At 42.6% G+C, this 12,499-nt stretch overlaps 1 protein-coding gene across 1 annotated transcript in view; it reads right to left on the bottom strand.

Moving 5' to 3' along the window:
- The window catches only part of ADCY9 (adenylate cyclase 9), a 186,073-nt gene that overhangs the window by 13,845 nt on the left and 159,729 nt on the right, over positions 1-12,499 (bottom strand). The window contains exons 7-9 of the mRNA XM_089683430.1: positions 9,330-9,489; positions 5,710-5,858; positions 5,577-5,618 (exon numbers count right to left, since the gene is read on the bottom strand). Coding sequence (XP_089539556.1) covers positions 5,577-5,618; positions 5,710-5,858; positions 9,330-9,489 — 351 coding nt within the window. The remainder of the gene's footprint in view (positions 1-5,576; positions 5,619-5,709; positions 5,859-9,329; positions 9,490-12,499) is intronic.

Raw genomic sequence — 12,499 nt, 5'->3', positions numbered from 1 at the left:
GCTAAATACATGCAGCACCCATCCTAGCACCAGGGGGGCGTCGTAAATGCTCACTCTGCTCCTCCTCCTTGCAGTGACTCAGCAGTTCAGTGCCCTCTGATCACACCCTTCTAGAGCACCTGCTCTGTGTTTACATAGATTCATAGACTGAAATGCTGAGAGGCTTCAGAGAGGGTAGCAGTATTGTAGGCTACCATTGTAGATATACTTCTGAAATGCTGGTTTTCTGGCTGTCTCTTGCTCACTAACCTGGAAAAAGCATCTAGAGGAAGAAGTCAGAATCCCAATTACATGCTTGTTCCGGGTCAGTACCCAGAAAATGACCCTTACATTGGGGTCCCCCCTCCCCAACCAACTTCCCTGGCACTGTAAGGGTGGAATGATCGTTTTTGTCTAGAGCAGTGGTTCTCAACCTGTGGGTCGCGACCCCTTTGGGGGTCGAACGACCCTTTCACAGGGGTCCCCTAAGACCATCGGGGAAAACACATATTTCCGATGTGTAAAGAGCAGCTACTGTGTAGAAAGCAGCTACTGTGTTGAAAGCAGCAGTATTGGAGGTAAAACAACACTTCATGAATATATAATTACTGGGTAAATAATTTTATGGTTGGGGGTCACCACAACATGAGGAACTATATTAAAGGGTCACAGAATTAGGAAGGTTGAGAACCACTGGTCTAGAGGAACATAAAAAGCAGTATACTTACCGTATTCTTCACTCTCCCAGCAGTTGGCGCTGTTCTATCTCGGACATTCTGGGTTGTGAGTGAGCTCTCTGCATCCTCACTTACAATGCCTGCTGGTACTGCATTGTATGTGATGATGTCAGAGTATCTGCAACTGACTGCGCAACAAAAAGAATTGACTTCCAGGGACCAATTATGCAGCTAAGAAGGAGCCTGCGGGAGCGACGGATTAGGTAAATATAGTTACTTTTTTTGTTCCTAGACAAATAAGCATTTAACCCTTGCAATGTGAGGGAAGCTCCCTACAAATGTAATTTTTTTCATCTTTAAAACCCTGGATAAGCATGACAGCCAGGCAACTGGCATTTTCAGCAGGAAAGGTCAAATAGTAACTTTTATAATCTCTTGGCACAGGTTAACTTTAAGGGCGACTGCACACATGCGTAACAGGTGTTTTACCGCATTGTAAAACGCCTGTCACTGAACGGACACACAGAAAACAATTGTTTTTAGTGTTAAAACAAGCACATTAGTGCAGCGCCTTCCTATTAATAGACATTTCTTACAGTTCTGATAACAGACCTAAAAATCCATAAATATACACAAATTGACAAAAGAATCATGTGCATAGTAGTGAAGATATAAAGTCCCATATATCTTGATGTTGCTTTACTCTTTCATCACTTTATCTTCATAAAGACATAAAACAGTGTTCCTTCACCAACACCCAAATTGTGCTCTCACCTGGACCCTCCTTCCCCTTGAGGAAGCCACGTGACCTGTGGCGTAACATGTAGGGGAGGGGCTACCTGACATCACGACGCAACGCAAAATCAGAGTAAGGAGAAAGTGTATTGCTGTCATGCGGTATATATCTGGTGCGCTTTAGCACCTAAAACATGTGAGTGGCAATTTTTATTTCATTTTAATAAAGTGTTTAAATGATAAAGCACTATTTCTGCCTATTCTGTTTTTTAACAGATCGTTTGGAAGAGGAGTAGAAGGAGATACAAGATCTTAAGCCTGCTGGGGGAGAAGTGCCAATAGGGGAAATCCTCATTCTATTTAGTCCCACATAGAGGACACAAGCGTGGTGTGACCAAAACATTATATAATATGAATGCACTCCAAAAGATAAACAAACGTGACCAGCGCTCCAGTCTTCATACAACCAAGAAGATGCCAAAATGCCAACCGAAGAGGTGCAGCCCTTCTAAGATCGGGAAATCTGAGCACTAGTGAAAAAGAACAGACAAGGGCGCACTCTCATCGTGCATTACCATGGTAAAACACGTGTTTATTGAAAAAGAAGATATATACTCACAAACCAACGTGATTAAAAGCAGTATATGTGGTCCACAAACACAGTCACAGTACATCTGTGTCTGATGCGAATGAGCTGAAGCGTTTCGGGAGCTAAACCCCCTGAGCTCTGAGGAAGGGGGTTTAGCTCCCGAAACGCGTCAGCTCATTCGCATCATTAGACACAGATGTACTGTGACTGTGTTTGTGGACCACATATACTGCTTTTAATCACGCTGGTTTGTGAGTATATATCTTCTTTTTCAATAAACACGTGTTTTACCACAGTAATGCACGATGAGAGTGCGCCCTTGTCTGTTCTTTTTCATTATATAATATGAGGTCAAAAAGCTCCAGGTGAGAGCACAATCTGGGTGTTGGTGGAGGAACTCTGGTTTATGCCTCATGAAGATAAAGTGGTGAAAGAGTAAAGCAACAACAAAGTAATTCTTTGCTATAAGCAAATTGTGTAAAAAAAAAAAAAATACTGATCACTTCCCCAAAGTAGTACAATGTTACTATGGTAACATTGTACTACTTTGGTCATAGTAAAATATGAAAAAAAAATCTTAAAAAAATAAAAAAATGTAATAAAAATTATAAATAATAAAAAAAATAAAAATAAATATTTTTTTTTTTTCATACTGTCACCAGTCAGTGTCCCTGATCACCACCATGCCAGTTATATGTTGACGCTGTACTGCACTGGTGACAGTATGTAAAAAAAAATTAGTGAAAATTATTTTTTTAATTTTTTCATTTTCCGAAAAATTATGACAACAAAAATACAACTTCAAAAAACTCGCCATTCCTCTTATGAAGTACGTCGGACTGTCTACTCTGCAAAAACGGGTCATTTGGGGGGATATCTGTACTGTTCTGACATTCTTGGACCTCAAGAAATTAGATTGGCCGTCAGTACTTCAGGATTGATCAATATTCAGATCTATCCCATAGTTTGTGAACTCTATAACTTTCCTACAAACTAAATAATACATCCTAATTTGGGTTATTTTCACCAAAGACATGTAGCAGAATACATCTTGGCCTAAATTTATGAAGAACAATTATTTATTTGTAAACTTTTATAACAGAAACAAAGAAAAACATGTTTTTTTTTCAAAATTTTTGGTCTTTTTTTGTTAATTTAGCAAAAAATAAAAACCCAGCGGTGATTAAATACCACCAAAAGAAAGCTCTAGTTGTGTGAAGAAAATGATAACATTTTAGTTTGGGTACAATGCTGTATGACCGCGCAATTGTCATTCAAAGTGTGAGAGCGCTGAAACCTGAAAACTGGCCTGGGCAGGAAGGTGTAAAATTGCCCGATATTGAAATGGTTAAAGTAAAAAACGTTTTTACGCTCCCTCTGCTCCCCCTTTCATGTGTGAAGGGGAAGAGAGGGGAGAGAAGATCAGCACTGTGCATGGCTGAATCTCTTCTCCCCTCGCTACCTCTTCACACAGGGACCTGAACAGCAGCAGGAGCCATTGGCTCCACAGGTCGACAGCACGCATGCAGCGTTTGTGCCCATAGCAAACGGCTTGCTATGGGGACACACAAAGAAGAGGAGGAGCCAAGATCGCTGGCGGGGGGGGGGGGGGGACCTGACAGGAGGAGGATTGGGGCTATTCTGTGCAATACCACTACGCAGAGCAAGTGAGTATAACATATTTGTTATTTAAATTTCTTTTAAAAACTGCTTTTAGGCTAGGCTCACACCTATGCAGTTTGCGTTTGACCTGTTTCTGCATTGCGTTTTGCGCTGCGTTTTCCATTTTTGCACCTGCGTTTTTGATACATTTTGAATTTTGCATTTATTATTTTTTTTTTATTTTTTTTTTTCTTGTTGCTAGGCAGATTTAAAATGCAAAACGCAGCAAAAACAAACTACATGCTTTTCTGCAGCGTTTCCATTGAAGTTTATAGAACCAAAAATGCAACTTTTTGTGTTCAAAAAAGTCTCTGACCCTTTCCAAAAAATGCACCAGGTGAAAACGCAGCGATGTGAACGTGTCCCATAGGAAATCATGTTAAATAGACTGTAGTTTGTTTCTGCAAAACACTGCGGAAAACGTTTAGGTGTGAACCTAGCATTAGTAACACTTTTAAGTGCAGATCCCCCCACAGCCCCCTCTAAATACTCAGCTGAGCCCGATCTCGGTCCAGCGCTGTGCACTCTGCAGCAGTTCTTTTCCCCTCTCCTGGCAATCATAGGCTTGGCTGAGAGCAATGGGAGCCACTGGCTCCTGCTGCTGTCAGTCAAAACCTGAGAGGGGTGGAAAAGACTCAAACAGCCCAGCTAGGGAACGAGCCCACATGAGTGCCCCTATGGCTTCCTATGGGGACACTCGGCGGGGGGGAGGAACCAGGAGCGCTGGCAAGGCAACCGAAAAGAGGAGGATCAAGGCTGCTCTGTGCAAAACCATTACACAGAGCAGATAAGTATGACAGGTTTGTTATTAATTTTTTAAAAAAAAAATGAACCTTGAATATCACATTAACCACTTCCCGTCTGGCCATTGTATATAAACGGCCGGACGGGAGCAGGGCAGGGGCAGGTGGCCATTTATAAACGGCCTCCCCGCTCCCTGCTTGTCCGCGCTCCCTGGGTGCCTGCTGTGTCCTCTGAACACCAACCGTTGTACGGGACCTCTATGTGAGGTCCCAATCGTGTGATTACTGATTGACCAATCAGTAATTACATGAAGAGTAGTAAGCAAGATGTCACTTCTGACATCATTGCTTACTAAAATCTGTGAATGATCACAGAGGTCACATGGTACAAGGCTATTCACAACAGCCTTGTACCATGTGACAAGCTGTGACCAATCACAGCTCACACAGTATTTCTCAATGGCTGCAAGAATGCAGCCAGAGAGAAGGAGAAACTATTGCTTTTACAGCCTTTATGGGTGTAAAAACAATCAGTGTAAAAAAAAAAATCTTCATCACCCCCCACAAGTAGTACAGTGTCACTATGGTGACACTGTACTGCTAGGGTGACAGTATGTAAAAAAAAAAAAATAATAATATAAAAAAATAAAATAAAAATGTAAAAAAATGTTTTTGAAAAATTATAATTTTTGGTTATAAACTAATTTGGGTTATTTTTTTTTACTAAAAAGATAACTGAATAAATTTTGGCAAAGATTTAAGAAGAAAGATTATTTATTTGCAAAATGTTAAAAGAAAAACACATTTTCATTTATATAGCAAAAAAAAAATAAAAAATCCCAGTGGTGAATAAATACCACCAAGATAAAGCTTTATCTGTCTCCAAAAAATGCTAAAAAATTCATATGGGTACAGTGTTGCATGACCGCGCAATTGTCATTCAAAGTGTGATAGCGCTGAAAGCTGAAAACTGGCCTGGACAGGAAGGGGGTGAAAGTATCCGGACTTGAAGTGGTTAAAGCAGGCTACAAAACGTAACAAACTACCGTATATTGTGAGAAACCGAGACATTGCCAAAAATGAAAAAAAAAAAAAAAAGAATTGGACTCAAGGGGGGTTTAGGTAGGAAAAGGCCTGGGGACTTAAATGCTATAGACAGTTCAAGGATGGCTTTTACTTTTGTCTTCTTACCTGTAGTTTGTTGCAGTATTGAGCTCTTCTATTACCACGGGTCTGGAAAGTGATATAAAAAAACAGTATTAGTCAAGTAGCAGGGAATGCTGTCGCCGCTCCACCTTCCTTTTACTAAACTGCCCTCACTTACCCTGTTTGAAACAGCGGCACATACAGCAGAATCAACAGAGCGGCTCCAGTCACTGTGGCGAGGGAGGATCTCAGCCAGGAGCTCAGCTGGCAGAAGTTACAGTACTGGACCAGAGGGATCAGCAGAGCAGAGCACAGGAACATGGTGTACTGTAAAAAGTAGAGACAATTAGTCACCATCAGGGGGAAATACTAACACAGCAGGGACTACACAGAACAAACATGGAGTTGTCCACTGTGACGTATAAAAAAAAAATTGTTTTATTTTCCGTGAAAGCACAAAACAGAATTGGTTGATATAAGTGCAACTTTTTTTTTTGCTTTGATTTTTATAGATTCTTCAGACTGCTAACATGCAAAATCAGAGATCACTAGGTAGTAAATAATCACAGACAAATGCAAGGGTGTAATAATACTGTGGTCCTATTGCTTTTAAGGGCCACGTTAAAGCAGAACTCCGGTCAAAACTTTTATTTTCCCATGCAGTGGCGCTGTGACTGCACTGCATGGGTTAAGTGCTCGTTTTGTCCAGGGGGTCAGGGAAAAGCTGTACTTACCTATTCCTCCGATCCTCCAGAAAACCTTGCTCCCCCATGTCCAGCAGTGGACTGTTCCTGCCGTCCTCACGTCCGGCGCTGGTCTATGGGCGTGATGACGTCAGGAACAGCCCATTCACAAGACTGCTAACATGCAAAATCAGAAATCACTAGGTAGTAAATAATCATAGACAAATGCAAGGGTGTAATAATACTGTGGTCCTATTGCTTTTAAGGGCCACGTTAAAGCAGAACTCCGGTCAAAACTTTTATTTTCCCATGCAGTGGCGCTGTGACTGCACTGCATAGGTTAAGTGCTCGTTTTATCCAGGGGGTCAGGGAAAAGCTGTACCCATTCCTCCAATCCTCCAGAAAACCTTGCTCCCCCATGTCCAGCAGTGGACTGTTCCTGCCGTCCTCACTAGCCAGCGGGAGTAGAAAATGTCTTGGTGTCAGTGGGAGTTAACAGTGCCCCATCATTGTTGTCAATGGAGGAATAGTGCTCCATCACTGGTGTCAGTGGGAGGAATAGTAAGTGTACAATCCAAACGCACACGTTCCTGCGTTAAAATGGCTGTGTGTATAAGTGGGTGCTGCAGCGATCGTCAGATGGAACCGAACAGAATCAGCAAGGGAGAATGTCACCAGCACACCGAGGATCACCAATATGGGTCCAGAAGTTTTAATAAACGTTCACATAGTTACAGCAAGGCAACGTTTCGGAGTCTCGCAGGACCCCTTCACATGGTCACATGCCTGATGAAGGAGCCCTGCGAGACTCCGAAACGTTGCTGGTGACATTCTCCATTAGTGGGAGGAATAGTGCCCCATCATTGGTGTTAGTGGGAGGAATAGTGCCCCATCATTGGTGTCAGTGTGAGGAATAGTGCCCCATCATTGGTGTCAGTGGGAGGAATAGTGCCCCATCATTGGGGTCAGTGGGAGGAATAGTTCCCCATCATTGGTGTCAGTGGGAGGAATAGTGCCCCATCATTGGGGTCAGTGGGAGGAATAGTGCCCCATCATTGGGGTCAGTGGGAGAAATAGTTCCCCATCATTGGTGCCATTGAAAGGAATAGTGTCTCGTTGGTGTTAGCAGCAGGAACTATGCCCCACTGTTGCTGACAGTGGGGGTAATAATGGCCCAAGGGCCGGATAAAAGTAAATAAAGGGCCACATTTGGCCCCAGGGCCACAGTTTGGAGACCCCTGCTCTAGACAAAAACAAGCATTTATCCCATGCAGTGTGGGCACAGCCCCACTGCATGGGAAAATAATAATTTCGCCCAGAATTCTTTTTTAAAACTTTTACTGTTTTTTAACGTGCGTGAGTAAAAAAAAAAGCGCACCTGCCCCTCAGCACAGAGGAACACATGACAAAGAAAACATGTATTGGTTGCAAAGTGCTGGGGAAAAAAATAGACAAATGCACCTCAATGGGCATCAATGCCAGCATGAAAACATGTGCATTTGGGGGAATAAAACAGCAATATTTCGCTAGCACCCTTATACAATAGATCCTTAGCAGTATGATCATTGGAAAGGGGTTGCCATGTTTTAGATAGTATTCATTTATTATACAGAATTAAAATACTTGTACCCATTCTGAGTGTTTTATTCACATTTAATTTTGAAAATTAAATTCATTTTTGTGTTTTTAAAATATTATTTTATTTATTTTATATTTCTTTTTATATGCGTCCTTTGTTTCTTATCCAGATATATAATACTTGTTTCACTGGAGCAGGTTTATTTGGCCAAATTGTAAGCCTTTCTCAGTGGTCTCTATTTTTCTGATGAGGCCCAGTGCCTGCTTATGACTGCTAGCAACAATGGACTATTAGGTCTCATACACACTGGACTTTTTTCAGCTGCACCTAGGAGCGTCTGGCATTTTTCTTCTGCCTCTGAATGCACCTGCATGTTACCTATGTGTCCATGCACTTTTATAGGAGTTTAGAAGCAGGGGAGTTCAGAGGGAGAAAAAAAAACACTGCCAATGCATCTATGCATTTATTCTGGCCAATGAAATGAATTAACGCCCAAGCGCTTGATATGTCTGAATGCGTTACACACTTTTACAAGCGTCAAGCGTTTTTTTCTGCTAGAACGCTGCTGCCAGTAGGAAAGGCTTCTATGAGAATTGGCAAATTGTCCTGTGTGCATGAGGCCTTAATAAAGTTCAGGGGTCTCCAAACTTTTGAAACAAAGGGCCGGACTTTAGCAGGGCTGGATTGTGGCCAATGGGGGTAGAAAATGTCCTGGCATCAGTGGGAGTAGACAATGTCTCAGGCTTGGGGTCAGTGGGAGTAAATAAAGTACATAGCGCCTGTGGTCAGTAGAAGGAGCAATAGCGGCCAACCATTGGGATGAATAGTGCTCCATATGTGGTAACCGTGGGAGGAATAGCACCCTATTGTTGGTGTCAGTAATAGTGCTCCATCATGGGTATTAGTTGGTGGAATGGTGCCCCATCGTTGGTGTCAGTGGCAGGAATTATGCTCCACTGTTGGTATCAGTGAGAGGAATAATGCTTCATATCAGTGGGAGAAATAATGACCCAAGGGCCAGCATCCAGCCCAGGAGTTTGGAGACCACTGATATAGTGCTATTTAGAAATATTTATTTATTACAGGTACTTATATAGCACTGTCAATTTACGCATATATATATATATTGTACATTCACATCTGTCCCTAACCCTCAAGGAGCATACAATCAAAGGTCCCTAACTTACATTCATACATACATACACATACTAGGGCCAATTTAGACAGGATCTAATTAACCTACCAGCATGTCTTTGGTGGGTGGGAGCAAACCCACGCAGACACAGGGAGAACATACAAACCTCCAGGCAGGTGGTGCCGTGGTTGGGATTTGAACCGATGACCCCAGTACTGCCAGGTGGTAGTGCTAACCATTTAGCCACTCTGATGCCCAAATACCAAAGTTAAATAATAAAATACAATTTAAACGATCAAGAAATAATTGAAAATCTAAAACTGTGATTATAGATGTCCCCCAAAACTCCTGTGGCAAGTCCTCTATAACCAACCACCCTACCCTTATAATATCATTCGTACACGTATTTTGTTGTAGAAATCAGCAGTGAGGTTGGCGAAGATGACAGCGGCAGGCAAAGAAACCAGAACAGTGCCGATAACATGACGAGGAAGCCATCCAGAGATCACTTCCAGGAGACGCCTGGTACACAGGAACATGTCCTCCAGATAGAAGGCCATCCTGGAAAGTGAACACAAACAGAAATGTCAATAAAGTGGCCACTATTGAAAAGTATTTGTTGAAAGGAACTTGTAAGAAAGGAAAGCTGTCTTTGTTGAGTTTTTTTATGAACATGCCGGGGTTGTCACCTTTATCACTTTGTTGGTCACAGACCTAGAATAAACATTTGCATATTAGAAGATTCTGCTTAAAGTGAACATGTGCTTTACCCATGTGGGACAAAGCTATAGATTCATTTAATGCTAACCCACCCACTGCTAATATTTCCCTTCCATTCACTCCCCTACCAGACAGAGTGTAGAGCAGTGTTTCTCAACCTTTTTTCAGTCAAGGCACCCTTTAAAATTATGGACAGTCCTGAGGCACCCCATTCTAAAATGTGGTGCCTCAAGACTGTCCATCATTCTAAAAGGGCACCTCATTCTAAAATGTGTAAAACTATTCTAATAGTTTTATATAACGCAGCAACATCCTTACATGTAGGACATCCAACATTAGAGGTGACTTATTCTTCTAAAGCTTTTGCACACTTGTACTGAGTAGTATTCCAGTCTTCTCCCTCAATTTTTATCCATCACTGAGCTAATGTGACCCCAACACTGATGAAGAGGGGCTGGGGTTCTGTGCAGGCAGCTGACATTCTCCTTATCGACTGATGACGTCATTGGTTGGCAGGACGTCGGCGGCTAGAAGGTGGTGATGGTGCACAATGAAAACCTGTGGCTTTGTGTAACTAAAAGGCAGGCTTGTTCCACCTGCTGGCTTGTATACAACGTTTAGGCAATTTTTGGACATTTTGCTAAGGCACCCTTGAAGAAACCTCAAGGCACCCCAGGGTGCCTGGGCACCCTGGTTGAGAAAGGCTGGTGTAGAGAATATGCCCCATGTATATGTTCAATATTGGATACAAATGGAGAAACAGAAAAAGGGCGCACCAACCTAGTGCATTATCGTTTAAAATAATTTATTGAAGAAACAAAATAGGTATCATACTCACAATGGACATAATAACACAGGCATGTCAAACTGAACAAGATGTATGATCCAAACAACATCTGAGTCCATACGATGGAACCCTGGATGACCAACTGGCTAACGCGTTTCAAGGACACAACCTGTGGTTGGCTCTGAGGAAGAGGTTGTGTCCTCGAAACGCGTTAGAAGTTGGTCATCCAGGGTTCCATCGTATGGATTCAGATGTTGTTTGGATCATACATCTTGTTCAGTTTGACATGCCTGTGTTATTATGTCCATTGTGAGTATGATACCTATTTTGTTTCTTCAATAAATTATTTTAAACGATAATGCACTAGGTCGGTGCGCCCTTTTTCTGTTTCTCCATTTGTATCCAGTGTATTTGGACCACCCCGGGCTGTTGAGGGCAGCAAGCAGTGCATATTCCAGAAAATTCCAGAACATTCCTATTGGGTCTACTGAGTCCTTTCCTAGCGCAGGAGTAAAGTGTTTGTTGTGCTGGATATGTTCAATATTGGTCTGGTTCAGGGGTAGGCAACCTGCGGCTCTCTAGCTGTTGTGGAACTACATTTCCCATAAGACATTGCTAAATTGACAGTTACAGTTATGACTTGCAGAGGCATGATGGAACTTGTAGTCCTGCAACAGCTGGAGAGCCGCAGGTTGCCTACCCCTCTGGATGGATCATGGCTAATGCCTTCTCAACCTCACATCCACCTAAAGTCACTTGAGTCACTGGCAATTGACCACTCAGGTATCTAGTGCTGTCACATGGAAGGACGGGGATGCATGCTCCCCATACAAGGCAGTATTGGGTACATCTCTTTGCTCCAGCAAGCACACACAGCAGCAGGGGAGCAAAGGAAAAATGAATACAAGCAGCTGGAGAAGGGGGTAATGTCAATTAGGTGAACATGTTTCTTTGCTCTGCAGAGGACAAAACACAGCTGCATTTTAAGCTCTTTTGGGTTCTGAAATTTGAACCATCATCTTCTAAAATACCACTTCCATTTATTAAGGTATATTACATTTTGAGGTCCCCAAGGGCGAAATCCCTAACATAATTCCCACCTTGGCCCAGCTGACTTTGCCATCCTAATCCCAAGTTTTAATGCCATGCTTGCTTGATGGTATAAAGAACTGAAAAGTCCAGATGTGAAAAAGTCACACCTAAACTTAAGCAAGTCATAGATGATTCCATTTTATTTCCTACAATCACAGGTTGCAAGAAAGGAGATCTCTTGGTTTCTCGGTCAACACAGTCAGTGTTGATGGGGGAAACCATCCCACAGCACTCAGCGCTATTGTGCTCTGCTGGTATGGAGCGACAGCCGCCAGCAGTAATCACATGCAAAAAATCCGAACAGACTGGTTGTAATGATGTTGATTGATGGATCAACTTCAATACAACCAGCCTGTCCATAGATGGGTCGAATCTCGGCCGGTCCCTGCTAAACTGGCTGAGATTTGATCCATCTATGGCCGGCTTTATAGCTGTAATTTTAGTACAGTTATCCATCAAAAGTAATTTCTCCACTTGCCTCATTTCCTTCCATTAGACTTATAATTTCCTGTCACCTATCGTGGGAGGTCTTGGTAAGACTAATAGAAGATGCTGGAGTGGGGGCAAAGGATTACTTTTAAAGCAGAGGGTAACTGGGCTTGGGGCAGAGTGGAATTTGCCCCATGGGCAAGTACTAATAAGATGCAATAGGTTTGTGGCCCTGAGTAGAAATACTCCACCATTCAGACTTACTGGCAATGACGTGCTGGGGATTATATAGCTATATGCTTTCTGCTTAGACCACAGCTCCTGGCAGAGGGAAGTCTTCCTGCTTCCTTCTGAGATATCATGTTACTGATTGCCACGAAAGGAAGCTGCTGATGGTAAATGTGAAGATGTGCCACAATAAGCCATGTCCATTAGGAGAACATACCTTTCTTCATGAGCAACAAGCACTGCAGCCCCATTGCACACCTTGCATGGTTTATGGTTTAGGCAGAGAAACCAATTCCCACCAGCTATTTTCCGGCC

Source organism: Staurois parvus, unplaced genomic scaffold, assembly GCF_062004578.1.
Source record: "Staurois parvus isolate SC_StPar_1 unplaced genomic scaffold, SC_StPar_1.0 ptg000018l, whole genome shotgun sequence".
NCBI lineage: Eukaryota > Metazoa > Chordata > Amphibia > Anura > Ranidae > Staurois > Staurois parvus.
The sequence above is the reverse complement of the archived record's forward strand: the minus strand, read 5'-3'. Positions and strand labels throughout refer to the sequence as shown.